At 40.0% G+C, this 16159-nt stretch overlaps 2 protein-coding genes across 2 annotated transcripts; both read left to right on the forward strand.

The window, feature by feature from the left end:
• The first annotated feature begins 429 nt into the window (after nucleotides 1-429).
• LOC117290851 (ribosome maturation protein SBDS-like) lies at nucleotides 430-4954 on the forward strand. The gene is made up of 5 exons (XM_033772408.1): nucleotides 430-560; nucleotides 1380-1509; nucleotides 2296-2496; nucleotides 3892-4062; nucleotides 4367-4954. The coding sequence occupies exons 1-5, from the start codon at nucleotides 430-432 to the stop codon at nucleotides 4493-4495; spliced, it is 762 nt and encodes a 253-aa protein (XP_033628299.1). The 3' UTR covers nucleotides 4496-4954.
• A 2883-nt stretch (nucleotides 4955-7837) lies between these two features.
• Nucleotides 7838-15957, forward strand: LOC117290082 (testis-specific serine/threonine-protein kinase 1-like). The gene is made up of 9 exons (XM_033771330.1): nucleotides 7838-8065; nucleotides 9240-9347; nucleotides 10923-11122; nucleotides 11385-11440; nucleotides 12576-12711; nucleotides 13137-13252; nucleotides 13756-13889; nucleotides 14375-14507; nucleotides 14914-15957. Exons 1-9 carry the CDS (start codon nucleotides 7838-7840, stop codon nucleotides 15918-15920), a joined length of 2118 nt encoding a protein of 705 aa, XP_033627221.1. The 3' UTR covers nucleotides 15921-15957.
• Nucleotides 15958-16159: the final 202 nt, after the last annotated feature.

The raw sequence follows: 16159 nt of genomic DNA on the forward strand, positions 1-16159 counted from the left end.
TACTGACAAAAATTTTGCTCTGCATGTTTTGGCTGGTGACCTCTGCTGTTATTTTTCCAGTGGGTAACAAAACAATTTCCACGGATAAAATCGAATGAAATAAAATAAAATAAAGATGACAGAAATAAGGGTTAAAATGACACACATAGGTCTTTGATCTTGATAATTAAACTTTAAAATTTTAAATAAAGAGACTTTTCCACCTTACTTTATCGATATTAATAAATTAGATCCACTGGAAAATAAACTGCATAATGGATGTGCAAACATAACCCGGAAGTGATTGGTTGTTTTGCCGGGGCCGGGGTCGATGTCACAATTTGACCCAGAAAGTACACATGCGTATAAGAATTTCATCAAATTGGTTGTCTATCTATTTGCGTTGCAAAAATATTTACTGATTTTCACGAATTGCGTTCACCGATCAAGATGGCAGGAATTTTCACGCCGACAAATCAGATCCGACTTACAAATGTGGCGATTGTGAGGATGAAAAAGGGCGGTAAAAGGTTTGAGATAGCCTGCTACAAAAACAAAGTGATGTCGTGGAGAAATAAAGTGTAAGTTTACATACGCACGTACACAAACAACTTACAAGTGATTGCGCAATCGAATCACCCAAAGCAAATTGTACCTCCATGGTACAACTGAACGGATTACAACAATTTATAGAAATTATGACCTTTGTTATCGATCATAATCTTAACACCTGTGTCCGGCATGTCCAGCTTTATTATATTTTTTTTAATGATATTTTATTGTTCAATCTTTTATTTAAAATTAAATCAAACTAAAAAAAAATAAAAAAATGTGGAATTTTAAATTAAATGTACATGGATGTATCATTTACTCTACCTCTACTCTACTGTCCTTACTTCATGCATGGAGGCCATGCTTCATGGTACTACTGTACGTCTTGAATATATATTTTTTTATGGACATTTTTGTTTAATTCAATTTGACGTGATGGTAGATTGATTACTGTTAAACCTCTAAGACAAAATTAATGTAATTTTAATGAAAATTTAGGTGGCATACATACAAAATAATGGCATGTGATTGCGATAATATATAGTTGCAGTTATTTTTCTGTTATTATAAGTAAGTGACCGTTACTCACCTTAGTGCTGTTCGGGGGTGGGGGGGGGGAGCTTGATGGGCTGGTGATGATGATGAGGCGCTAAGGCTGGTGGTTTTTAGACACCTTGAAGTCACTTTAAGTGACCTTGATTGAGCGAGGTGCACAACAATTTCTGATGTTTGTTTTTTTCTTTTTCTTTTTAATTAAACGTTGGGTTGGCTTAATGAATAACTAATACTATCCTATTAGACCTGAGTATAATTCTAATAATGATTTTATCCTTTCTCGACACTGACAGAGAGAAAGATATTGATGAGGTTCTGCAGACCCACACCGTATTCACCAATGTATCAAAAGGACAGGGCGCTAAACGAGAAGACCTCGTCAAAGCATTCAGCACTGAAGACCAGACGGAAATATGCAGACAGGTAACAAAATGATTATTTCCTTGTCCCCCCAGGCCCTAGACAAAGGTGGCAGCCTACCCCTTGAGGAAGGGAAATACACTCAATGATAATCATGATTCACCCATCTCACAATATGCAAGAGTTGGAGGGTAGGCCATCTCCATGGGTGATGAATAATAATAATAATAACCCATTTTTATATAGCGCTTTTCACACCCGTAGGGCGTCCCACAGCGCTTCACATTATTACCCCCTGGTCACTGGGCCTTAATTCACTCCTTAAACCATCTCAGCTCCCTGGTGGGGAGTATACAGCCTTGTGCAACATTAATATGCGCTACTCGGCTAAATCGATCACAAGAACCATCTCTGCCCTCACAGGTACCCATTTACCCCTGGGTGGAGAGAAGCAATTAAAGTTAAGTATATTGCTCAGGGACACAAGTGTCAGGACCGGGATTCAAACCCACACTCTGCTGAACAGAAGCACCAGAGCTTGAGTTCGGTGCTCTTATCCACTCGGCGATGACACCAACATGTTGGTAATGCAAAAGTTCTCAATCAGTACAGAGTTAGGTTTCTGATCTAGTACACTAGCCAACAACTGCTGTGTTGTAACAATAGTACGATATGTTTTTCATTGTAAGATTTGAGGCATTGCATGGCGAGGTCAAAAATTTGGTTTGTGGTAACACCATGTGATCTACTTGCCAGGTAGATTTTGTTCTTTTGATAACTTGTCTTGTTTTTCATTGTTGTAAAACCTTATATTGGATGGTTATTTTTCTTCTTTTATTTATGCTGCAGATCTTGGCCAAGGGTGAGCTGCAAGTCTCTGAGAAGGAGAGACAACAGCAGCTAGAGTCAATGTTTCGTGATATTGCCACCATCGTGGCAGAGAAGTGCGTTAACCCGGAGACCAAGAGGCCATACACGGTTGGGATGATCGAGCGAGCTATGAAGGATATTCACATATCTGTCAAGCCTAATAGAGGAACAAAGCAGCAGGTTTGTTTGTTTGTTTGTTTGTTTGTTTGTTTAGATTGTTTTCATTTGCACAACTTGAAAATACATTAAATAATAACAGTTAAAATAGTAATGAAAAATGTAATAATTAAGGTACAAACAGAAGTAACATCAACAGGAGGTGTAACCCTCATGCAGTGGAGTACCCAGACTGCTATAGGTTCAAAAATATATCAATTGCATCTGAAAATGCATACAAAAACCAAAAATAAAATATAGCAGGTGTTCCTTTTCTGGCCTAGAAGCAGTTCACATCAACTCTGAGTCATGCCATTAATGGCACCATTCAAAAACCTGCAATCTGCTAGGTTCTGAAGGGTTGTGTAATTGACTCTCTGTACATATTCCACTGAAAGATATACACTTGACCAATGGTGTTTTATACATGTGTAACATGTACAATATGTGTAGTCACCATCGAAGTGAACTAACCAAACATCGGATGAGAGAAAAATCAAATGGTCCTCCATTGGGATTTGAACCCAAGACCCCTGACACTCCAGGCAGATGCTCTTACCAACAGTGATGTGCTCGGAAAGGACTTGTGCGTTATGACAACGTGCTACATCTTGCAGGCTTATTTGTTCAAATGATTCTTGTATGACCTTATGACCTTAGTCTTGTTTTCAAGTGTTCTGCGCCTCTGATCATTTTGTATGTAAGGGGTGCAATATAAATTTTAAATATTATTATTATTATTATTATTATTATTATTATTATTATTAATTTTTGGTTTTTACCCATATACACCGATGTGTGTAGCACTGTATACTCAGTACTTTCCCCGAGTCCTGTGAAAAAAATCACAGGCATTTTACTCCGGTGGGATTCGAACCCACGACCCTTGCAATTCTAGAGCAATGTCATACCAACTAGACTAAATATTATTATTATTATTATTATTATTATTATTCAAGACGCTCCGTTTGAATAGTCACAAAAACATGCAGTCAAGAAAAAAAACTACAACACAAACCACTTGCTGACAGAGGGCATTATAACTCCTGTAACCAAAATCACAGTGATATTGGTTTGTTGATTCTTGTATGACCTTATGACCTTAGTCTTGTTTTCAAGTGTTCTGCGCCTCTGATCATTTTGTATGATAGTGATATTGGTTTGTGGGGTGATAGTGGTTACACACCGACCTTTTGGAAACGAAGACCGGGAAGGCAACACATGCTCAACGTCTGTTTGGAGATAATGAAGGCATGCTGCGACCAAGCCAAATCTCAACACTTGCCCAAGATCAGTGTAGTTGACATATACAGTAGACAGAAACTTGTAGTCGCCTGCTCCGCAGCTGAAGGATGATGATTGGTTAATTTTTTGTTGTGACCAAGACTAGTAATATGACCTTTGCCCTTTTTTCTGCAGGCACTTGATGTCATCAAGAAGTTCAAGGAGACGGAAACTATGCCTATTGATCGCGCCCAGATGAGACTGAAGATCTTGCTTCCCATCAAAGAGGGCAAAAAAATCAAGACCAAATTGAAAACGATGATAAAAACGATGGAACGAGAAGAGTTTGGAGAGCAGCTTGAGATGGTAGGTCATTCTATGGGTGGTTGTTGTTCCTTGCTATCAACAGCAACTTGTGGAATTTAAAGACACTGGACACTATGGGTAATAGTAAAATTTTCACAGGTTTGTTATTTTATGCATATGTTGAGATACGCCAAGTAAGAAGACTAGTCTTTGACAATTACCAAAGGTTTCCAGTGTCTTTAACAGCTTTATGAAATTGTATTGACCTATGTATTGACCTATCTGGTTTAAAAAATTATTGTGGGCCATTTCAACTGGAAGTTATGTCAGCCAACGAGTTTAAGACTCTTCCATTTGTTTGCAGGTGTGTCTTGTGGATCCTGGCTGTTACAGAGAGATGGAGGATCTGATTCGCTCATCCACCAAGGGCCAGGGCGTCATCGAAGTCCTTGATCTTAAAGATGTCGAGGAAGGAGACGAAAAATTAGAATGAAGAGGGGAACAAATCTCGGCATAAAGTCTCTCTTGCCGAAATTATAATCACATGAGGATGTTTCTTAATACTCCTTTACAAATGAGGCCGCTGCGGGAATTGGTCTCTGGGACCAGACTATTTCATGATGTTGGAATTTGATGGGAGCAGTGAGCTATCTATTTTGAAATGATAGTGTCTTGTAAGTCTTGTCCCCTGACCTTAAGTAAAACTAAAGGTTACTACAGCGGGTACAGTTTTAACAATGAACTGCACAAACCTGAGATGTTGTTTGGAATCTAGGCTTTGGTATTATTTAGTTCAAGAAATCAACTGCATGAAAAGTATTGCGTAAAAGCTCAAATTGCATGCATCGCAAGTTTTATCAGAATTGGCACATTGTGAGGCCTGTATGCTTCGTTTTGGAAAGGGCAAGGGCACCAAGGCTTGTTCTCCTTGGTAAAAGGCATCCTATGAGGAAATTGTAAGTTTATACTGGATCATTTTAAGGGCAACAAGGCAAGGACCAGGAGGCATGGAGGCAATCGCCTCTGTGGCCTCCATGAAGTATCGGGCCTGAATGTAGAATCAAATTGGTGACAAGGTACACCTTTATCTATACTTAATTTAAAGTCTGAGGCTGCGGTTATTTCTCTGCATCAGCCATGCAGAACTCCCCGGCAGATTTGTTATCACACGCTCTAACTTACAATTTCATGATTGTAGGCTAATGACGGAGGTTTATCCACAAGAGGGCGCTGTTTCAGCCAATAATACATCGGCTATCAGGATGACAAAACCGCACGATCACAGACTTGGAACCAAGTTTAACCCTTATCCTATGTTGTATTCAATGCATTCATAAGGGATGAAAAACTGGGACTGAATCAAGTGACTTCAGCTATCAGCCATAGCCACTGTCAAAGCCATTAATTTGGACACAGCCTCAGATCCCAAAATAAACCAAACCATAACCTTGCTTTAATTTGATGGATCTACAAATGACATGTTTTCACAGATTTGTAATTTTTGGCATACACCAAGAGTGTTCGGAATACTGCGGTGCATTTTGGCGGTCTGGCGGTCGTAACCAATAACTGTTTTCGGTCAACCGCCAGTGATCAACCAATGGCAAGTTCAACTTAAACAATACCAAAATTGTACAATTACCTTTAAGCCATTGTATAGTAGTCTGTTGGTGATGGCTTTCTTAAATTTTATTTAAAAGTCTGTGGAAGAGGAACATTTGAAGGTTTCAACCTGATATTGAAGCAATACATCAGCTGCAATACATTCTGAAATCTGATCTGAAGTTCTTCATGGATTTTACATTTTGTTCAAATTTACTTGATAGGTAGAATAAAGAGATTTTATTGTATTATTTATCATTTTTGTCAAGCACTGGTCACTTAGTGAGATTATTCATACTGTAAAAATCGCAGTGTAATGACGTTTGGTCTGAAAGACAAAGGTTAGAGGACAAAAAATGCAATCCTTTACAATAATTTGATTTGATAGTATGGGTGCTGGAAAATGCAAGAAATATGTGGTTACAAATTTTGCTGCAGGAGGTTAATTATTTTTCGCTGGACTTGGGGATTTATTTAGTTTTGGTTCAAGATGCACCTGTTGTTTATCTTCATCGTTGATAGAGGGCGCTGTTGACTACGAACGGTTTATCATCCCGAGTGAACCACGCATTGAACCAAGACTATAATTTAACCTGCTTCTTAATAATAATAATAATAATAATAAGACTTTTAATTCTTCAAAGTAAAGTGTTCTTTAAAAATATTATAAAAAATAAAAAAACGTAAGAGAAGACAAATTTAGCATAACGTTTTAATGGTATTTTTACAGGTCTGGTTGGTGGGTGTTTTCTGTGATACTCAGTTTTTTATGATTTGAATATTATCACTCATAAACTATTACTATGTAGCATAATAATTTGTCAAAATATTTTGTCACACTGATTTTTTAAACAAATTAATGAGTTATTAAAAAAATGTTTAAGAATTAAATTCTTATGATTATACAAATACAATGTATTGACAGTTTTGTAACCAGTTTGTAGCCTACCTCTGGTTGTACCCTAGCTGACGTCACACTTCGAGGTTCGAGAATAACCCCAGACCAGCACTGAGCGCCTGGCGGGATGCATTTTTTATGCACAACGAAATTGCCACTGTCGTAGTGCTTTTCAAACGGAACTTTGTTTCTAAATCGATTTAAAAAAGGGAATCCTTAAAAATAAAAAAAAACATGTTGAGGACGGCAATTATAATGTGCAGAAAAAACCCTGACCGTCAGATAAACCTTTGACCTAGCGTCAATTCACACGGCGGAGATTCATAGTATTCTCACACGTGTACACACATTACACTGAATAAAACATTACAAAGTACACGCGCACAGCAGCAGACGATCAAAAAGTTCCTGCTGATGACGTTTATTCGGAGCAGACCAATCATAATACAGATATATGGAAAGCTTACAATACGTCACTACACGTTTAGTGAGTGTACACCACTCTCCTTTTATGTGTGCCCTCCCGATCCCTTTAGTGTGTTTTAAACAAGGTATCTCTCAACGAATCATCTTCAAGCTGATGCTCATTGTCCACAAAGGCAAGGCTCCCCTCTATATTTCTGAACTTCTCCAAGTTTACACTCCATCAAGAAATCTTCGATCAAGTTCCATGCTTCTTCTCATTGAACCCAAGTCTCAACACTCATGGGGAGACAGGTATATTTCTTCAGCTGCGCCACGCATCTGGAACTCTCTACCACTTAATCTTAGAACTTGTCTTTGTACCACAACATTCAAATCTCTTCTCAAAACTCATCTTATGTCACAGGTTTTCAAGGACTAATTTTGGTTGTGTCTGTTTTTTTCTTTGTTTTGTTTTTGTTTTGTTTTGTTTGTTGTTGAAAACTGAAAAAACGCCCAGAATGGATTGACGGCCCAGCCAGGCGCGTAAGACACGACGTGCGTCTGAAGCACCCTTTGAAACGCGCACATTGAGACATTCATGCGCGCACGCATTAATCATCGAAACAAATGAAACGTCATAATATCTGGATAAAGAAACAAAAAGGCGGCGTCAAAACTACAATTATGACGTAACGTCATTAGAGACGAGGTAAATAAAAACGAGTGTTGGGAAGATGGAATAAAAACAAAAGGGAACACCCATGCACTTCTAAAATGAATCAAGTATAAAACTTTGTGGTGGCAGTCGAAAGTGTTAGCTTTGGTACGTCACTCCGTTTTTGGAAACAATATTATCATTATTCGTTTTACGATGGTAAAATTAAACCAACTGTTAGCCTGAAAAGGGAGGCACTGGTACGAATGGTAACTATGACTTACAAGAATGATCAGAAATACAGAGCTAGCAGCAGTAGCGGCAAGAAGGCCAGAGAGGCCGCCCAGGAGAGCGCAGAATGCCGGCGGCACGGCTACACCATGACGGATAAAACTCTCGGTACCGGGGCCTATGCTAAGGTCCGACTGGCTAGGGTTGGGGAGAAGAAACTGGAGAAGTGCGCCAAGCTCAAGCAGGATCTCAATGAGAAGGGCCATGACATGGTGAGGAACTTAGGCTGTGTCCGAAACGACGACTTCGCCTACAGAAGAATAGGCAGACGCGCGCGCCCTAGTCGTAGCTGTAGCCGAAGTCGCCGTTTCGGACACGGCCTAACACACACATTTTTTTTGGTCAGAGTTCTTTTGGTGAACAAAAGAAAGCAAAAGACAGTATAGGCTTACTTGAACAGAATTGTCAACAAAACATAATCACTTTAATTTGTAGGAAAGCTATAGAACTATACAATCCCGGCCGCCAAAATGCCCGAGCCACGTGATAATGGGATGAGCAGTCCGCGCATTGAGAGCAACTTTTAAACAGGGGCCCAAATTGCCGGGATCTTTTTTAGGGCGGCAAAATCAATACCAATCCCCCATTCAACAAGTTTTAAACACTGGTCTCAAATTGCACATATTATTTTCGCTCGCAAACGATAAGTCTGTAAGGCCTTACATGGGGGTCTCATTCATCCACACAGCGGTGCAATATAATATATCTTTACGGTCGTGGGGCATCCATATTGTATTTATGCAATTTAATTCAGTGCAACCAAAGTGAGGCTGGAAGGTCAACTGGTCCATTTCTGGTATAAATTTGCTCCATCGGCATTGCACTCGGCGGACTTGACAAACAGTGTGCCAGCATGATCACACATGGGCCACCTTTTCGAAACCACGGCTTGGACTTTCAAACTCCGCCAGTTCAAAATGTGCACTGAGGCCAAGCCCAAGAGGGAGCTCTGGTTTCGAAAAGGGCTTAAAGGCAGTGGACACTATTGGTAATTACTCAAAATAAATATCATCATAAAACCTCACTTGGTAATGAGTAATAGGGAGAGGTTGAAAGTATAAAACAATGTGAGAAACGGCTCCCTCTGAAGTGACGTAGTTTTCGAGAAAGAAGTAATTTTCCCACGAATTTGATTTCGAGACCTCAAGTTTAGAATTTGAGGTCTCGAAATCAAGCATCAGAAAGCACACAACTTTGTGTGACAAGGGTGTTTTTTTCTTTCATTAATATCTCGCAACTTCGACGACCGATTGAGCTCACATGATTTTCACAGGTTTGTTATTTTATGCATATGTTGAGATACACCAACTGTGAAGACTAGTCTTTGACAATAACCAATAGTGTCCACTGTCTTTAAATATGAAACTATTTTTACTCTACCTACAGGTGGCCATCAAGATTATCTCTAAGAAGCATGCACCCAGTGAGTACATCCACAAGTTCATGCCTCGTGAGATTGATGCTTTAAAGGTTACATACAAGCATCCACATCTGGTACGTAATAGCCACACCTCCATGGATTTACAATGTGTAATATAATGGGTATTGTACTGTTGGGATTTCGCCAAAGCCCTTCTTAAAAAAAGTCAAATTGGATTAAAGAAAAATGGGGGAAAAACCGGCAAACAATATTGTGACCCGCTCTGTGAAAATGAGTCACATGTAGCGATTTCAGGAATTGAGTTATATGCATGGCTGGAAAGAACACATCAGCAGCAGTAATTTGGTATGTGTCTAAGCTTTGGGGTGTATCGCGTTGCTGAGTTACTCCCGTTTGAAATTAGCCACCTTCACCATTTTGTTTTTGAAAAACGAATTACAAGTAAAATGATATTTTAAACTACCATTGTGTGCAAAAGGATACTAATTAGACATAAGTATGATCACAAAATTGTTGTATTCATAGCTTTATTGCCTAAAAGTAAGTGTTCTAAAGATTAACCATGCAACTAAAGATCTTTAAAGGAAAGAAAAAAGTTTTTTGACCAACAGTTTTTTTTTTTAATGAACATGTGACCTCACCTTGGGACGGAAGGTTCACAAAGCCACAGGTTTAAGATTAGGTTTTCACCCAGACTCTTACAAAATAATATCACTCTAAAAATTCCCGGGGCAGAATTGATCCGGTTTCTGGCGGCTCGGGGCCTGACCCAATTTCCCAAGTTTCGGATCAGACTAATCCGGAAACTTAACTCAATAAAGATGGGATTCTCAATTCAGATACTGCGTAAGTTTGACTCCATTCCGGAACATTTCGACACTTGACCCTCGGGTCATACAGAGCCCAGCTAGCAGCCGGTTTCACGAAACGCTCGAGTTAAGACGAGTAATAGTCATAACTTAGGATTAAACTTAAGGTTTACATCAGTGCAAGGCTGGGACTCGTCCCAAGTCTTAAGATTAATCCTAGATTAGGAAGAGTTTAGTGAAATCGATTGCTGAGGAACCGGGATCAGTTTCATAAAGAGTTACGACAGAATGATGAGCAAAAGTGTGATGTCGCAATACAAATCACTCTGGCAATACTGACACCTCATCTTAACGGCAGTGGACACTATTGGTAATTACTCAAAATAATTATTCGCATAAAACCTTACTTGGTGACGAGTAATGGGGAGAGGTTGATGATATAAAACATCGTGAGAAACGGCTCCCTCTGAAGTGCCATAGTTTTCGAGAAAGAAGTAATTTTCCAAGAACTTGTTTTTCGAGACCTCAGATTTTAGAATTTGAGGTCTCGAAATCGACCATCTATTAAACGCACACAACTTCGTGTTCTTCCTCCATGGTGTGACAGGGGTGTTTTTTCTTTCATTATTATCTCGCAACTTCGATGACCAATTGAGCTCAAATTTTCACAGGTTTGTTATTTAATGCATATGTTGAGATACACCATGAGAAGACCGGTCTTTGACAATAATTACCAAAGGTGTCCAGTGTCTTTAAAAATGAATCTTAGTGCTTTGTGAAATCGAGCTCTTGAGTAATTCTGACTCGTGAGTTTTGAGTGTGTAAATGAAAGTCCCAGTCCTATTTTGATTGTTTGTGATTTCACTTTACTGACAACAGATTCAACTTTACGAAGTATTTCGTTCCGAGACGCGCATCTTCCTCGTGATGGACTACGCCCCCAACGGCGACATTCTCTCCTACATCAACGAATGTGTGCTGGAGACGGGATGTGCCGTCAAGGAGGAGACGGCCCGACGGCTGTTTAAGCACATCATAAGCGGCGTGGCGCATTGCCACCAACTCAACGTTGTGCACAGGTGACATACATTCACTTTTTGTTAATAAACGACGGCAATTTTCCAAAGTAACCTTTTCGAACCAACCTGGCGGATTTTTCGAGGGGGACAAAAGTAGTTGACAGATGTTCCATACAATATATTGCCTCAATATGGACCAACAAACAAATGAAAGACGTCACAAACAACTTCAAAGTTTTGAAGAAAATCAGACGCAAAACATACCGAAGCATTCAACTATTATGACCTCATAATATATGAATACAGTTCTCTTCTCCAACAGAGATCTGAAATGTGAAAACATATTGCTGGATGAAAACGACAATGTAAAAATCTCAGGTAAGTTGGAAATAATTAAATATTGTTTGCTATAATACCTAAAATATCAGTCATCACTCAAAGCCTCTTTGTTACACTCTTGTCAACCTACAAGCTTACTGCTCCATGGTTCAAGTAGGACAAGTAGTCCATCGGCTTTACGTCCTGTCTTATGGACCCTACCATACAAGTAGAAGTAGAAGTAGAAGTTCACCCATAAGTTATATATCCCTCGAGGAGTTTGTTTCAGTATCGACAGATCATATTTATACTTATAACCAACGCCAAAGCGAGCACTTTTTCTCTCGCGAAACAATGATATTTTCAAACCCGCCGTTAGCTTTGTACATTTTCATTCACATCATTAAAGACTCTGGACACTATTGGTAATTGTCAAAGACTAGCCTTCACAGTTGGTGTATCTCAACACATGCATAAAATAACAAACCTGTGAAAGTTTGAGCTCAATCGGTCATCGAAGTTGCGAGATAATAATGAAAGAAAAAAAACATTCTCACACACGAAGTTGTGTGCGTTTAGATAATTGATTTCGATACCTCAAGTTCTAAACCTGAGGTCTCGAAATCAAATTCGTGGAAAATTACTTCTTTCTCGAAAACTATGGCACTTCAGAGGAAACCGTTTCTCACAATGTTTTACACCATCAACCTCTCCCCGTTACTCGTCACCAAGAAAGGTTTTATGCCAATAATTATTTTGAGTAATTACCAATAGTGTCCACTGCCTTTAAGTACTCATAAACGCACACCTTTGGTAATTGCCAAAAACTCTCATCGGGTGAATTTCAACAAATGCAAAACAAATCTGTGAAAATTTGGACTCAATTGGTCATCATATCGATCGCAAGATGAAAAAAAAAACTCACCCTGTTGCACAAAATGTGTGTGCTTACAGATGCCTGGAAAAGGCTTCAGGTCTGAATTTTTTTCAAATTCCAATATTTGAGTGAGAACTTACCTCATTCTAGAAAACTATACGTTACTTCAGAGGGAGCCGTTTCTCACAATGTTTTCAAAACTCTCCGTTGCTCGTTACTTAGTAGGCCTATGTGCTATAGTATTCTGAGTAATTACCAACAGTGTCCAGTGCCTTTATGCTTGATATTTCCTTGTTTATTCTCTATACCCGCGTTCAGATTTCGGATTTGCTTGTCGTTTCCCAACCAATCGATGCAACATGTTGTCCACATTCTGCGGGTCGTATGCATACGCGGCACCAGAGATCCTGTCAGCTAGAAACTACGACGGGAAACTCGCAGATATTTGGAGTTTGTAAGTAACCTGATTTTGTTTTTAAATACGCAGGCTAGGCTTACATAAGCAATGGCAATTATTTCAAAATTATAATGATAATTACTTTATCTTTTGAGTCATTTAACTTGAGTGCCAAAGCTGAGTGCCATTTTTTATAGTTCGATAGTTTTTATTAGCAATTTTTCTGGACAGTTGGTCAAAGTGCTGAAATTTGTTTGCTAAGATACATTTTCCCTATCAAAATGTGTCTGTAATTTTTTTTTTTTTTTTTTATTTTTTTTTTAAACCTATAGCTCTCCTTTAAGGCTTCGTTATACTGTTGACTGAGTGGCTGTTCAAAAACAATACATTTTGAGCAGTACTGTGTCACCCAGTTATTTTCAAGCGATAAGTGATTCCTTTCACCATCATGACCTATGTTGGTGATTATATTGTTCTTACAGAGGTGTTGTTCTATACGCAATGGTGAATGGACGTCTGCCATTCAATGATCAGAACCTCAACACACTTCTGGAACAAACCCGTCGAAAACTGAACTTCCAACCTTGGGTATCTTCCGGTAAGACAGAGTATCAGATTTATCCCCATTAAAGCTGCATAAGATTACATGATCCAAGTCAAATAAAAAATCATACAACCAAAGAAACTGTCTTAAAGGCACTGGACACGTTTGGTAATTGTCAAAGACTAGTATTACCACTTGGTGTCCTGTGCATAAAACAACTAATCTGTACAAATTTGGACCCAATTGGTCATCGAAGTTGCAATAAAATAATGAAAGAAAAACAGCCTTTTTGCACAAAATGTGTGTGCTTTCAGGATCAGATACTTAATAACAGACTTGAGACCTGAAGTCTGTTATTATTTAAGTGAGATATTACCTCTTTCTCAATAACTATGTGTGAGAGGGAGCCGTTGATCACAATATTTTATACTATCAATATAGCTCTCTATTGCTCGTTACCAAGTAAGTTTTGATCCTGACATTTATTTTGAATAATTACCAATAGTGTCCAGCTCTTCTAATTATAACTGCTTTCTTGTTCTGATGTTGTTCCTCAGACTGTGCCGATCTGATCCGTAGATTACTAAGGACGCGTCCACTGACGAGACTCCGTATGCACGAGATCATCGCACATCCATGGGTTCGCAAAAACCTCAACACTAAGAATCTAACAGCTTTTCCCTCCAGCCAGGTGAGCCATCAGAAAAAATGACAACATCGATTTCAGACAAGGAGATGAAACTATCATTCTGTTTTTGAGCTTCCTAAAACTTCAATATGCTTCAAACAAGAGAGCTTATTTAAAAAAAAAAATTAAAAAAAAGGAATAGCATTAATTCTTTAAACTGCCTGACATTGTGTTGTGGCATATTGGGGTTATGTCTATGATGACCACAGCACAATCTTCTGTATAATAGCCGAGGAGTGATTTTCGAAGAGGATTGACAAAGCGACTTGATACAACTGTACTATAATTATTTTGGCAAGACAAAGCACGAAAGGTCAAAATTGTGTTGCTTCAATTCCCGCCAATGTACAAAAATACACACGTCCTTGCGCGCGTAATACAGTTACTTTTATGTAACTTTCATCCATATAAAATCAGAACGGAAATCAGCAGTAGGCCTTCAACAATCTGACACAGACCCAACACTATTCCCCTCTTTGCTGTTACAGGCCTTCCTAAAAGTCATACAGGAAAGTTCTGATGAGAATTTGACCGGTAAAGCAGACAAGTACGCCAGTCTCAAAGAACCAACGCTTGTCCTGAAACCTAACGGCAAAACAGTTCGACTGGACCCCAAAGCCGGTAAGTCCATTGCCAGTAGTCAGGCCAGGCCCAAGACCCGCCACCAACCATGTAATAATTCTCTTTTGAGCGAGTGTTGGCTCTGAAAAGAGCCTGTTTGGTCTCAACGTTTTGAACTGTGCAGTATACTCTGCTCATCTTCAGGAGACACACAAATTATTACACTGTTGTACCCGCAATTAAGTATTTCTTTCTAGTTTATTCTTATTCTTCACACCATGCAAAAGCTTGATACATCACTTATGATCTAAATACAATGATGATGCAGAGAAATGTCTGCAGTTTGGGCTGACGAAAATCTAATTGGTTCTGAAGTGGAATCGATAAGAATTAGAATAATGTGATTGTTGCTGCGATCTAGAACACAGTCAAAACGATAATTTCGTACACATTTTCCTCCCAACAGACACAAAGACTATAACGAAAGATAAAGAGGAACAAGCCAGTAAGCCAGCGGCTCGACACCACCAGAGTGTACACTTTGTGCCTTCACCCGAGTGCCCACATCAGAAGAGTCCAAAGCCAGACACACCCCCAAGTTGCACTTCAACCAAGAAAGCAACCCCAACAAATAAGACGGCTGACAGCACCCGCATCAAAAACTTATATCGTCGCATCCTCAAGCCGTCCTTGGGCACTGAGTACGTCTTTGAAGTTGTCGAGAATGAGCAGGAGCAGGAGCGACTGATTGAGAAGAGGCTACGGATGAATGCGTGGGGCAAAAGCCCTCCTCCCAAGACCCCTCGCCGGATCTTGGACACCAGGAAGCAGATCCGGAAAGCAGTCCAACCAGGAGCTTCATCACCTCAAGCATCCTCACCCTCACCCAGGGTGACCAAGGCATACGCCCCGACCCAGACTATGTCTGATACAACGAATGATAGCCTGGCTGGTTATACAACCACCTTGGTACCTGTGGATATCAGGGAGAAAATCTACATGCGACCAAGCAGAGATGGGTCTCCTGGAGAGCGGGAATCTATCACCCGTATACGGTACCGTCTGGGGTTGTCTCCAACACCAACTCCAACTGGACAGGCAGATCGGAAGAAGTACTCAGCGAGTGAGCCTGCTAGTTTGACGACTGGGAAGAAGCCAGGGGTGTCCAATTTCATTCACGTCCACGGGAAGACGGAGCTGTGGAAGAGGGCACTCCGCGGGACGCTCCAGAAGGAAGCCAGCAAGAAGAACGACCTGCGGTTAGAGTCTCCGAGCCCGAGGGCCAGCCCGGTCACGGCGTCTGGTTCGGCAAATGGTGGCAGTAGTAAGTTCAAGGCAAAGATGCGTGTTCTGGCAAGAAGGAACTTACTGAACCGCATCATGCTGAAGCCAGAGCCGGAGGTGCGAACAAGTGAGCTCCTTAATCAGCTACAGAAGAATCTTCCACTACTTAGTGAGACAGTTGCTGTCTAAGAGGAAGCTTAGGGTGGGGTTTACTGTCTAGAGTACAGAGAAGCATCGGACTGGGGGGGGGGGGAGGGTGGGTTAAGTATTACACTTGGGAGATGTGGGTTGTTGGGTTTGCATCTGGTCTAAACCATGGAGAGAGGAATACATGTTTAATGAACTGCTTCTTACTTCCTCTGAGAAGTATTCTAATGCAGACCGAGAAATGAGAGATGGTCGATTGCTGGAATAAATTACAAAAATGA

Source organism: Asterias rubens, chromosome 5, assembly GCF_902459465.1.
Source record: "Asterias rubens chromosome 5, eAstRub1.3, whole genome shotgun sequence".
Taxonomy (NCBI): domain Eukaryota; kingdom Metazoa; phylum Echinodermata; class Asteroidea; order Forcipulatida; family Asteriidae; genus Asterias; species Asterias rubens.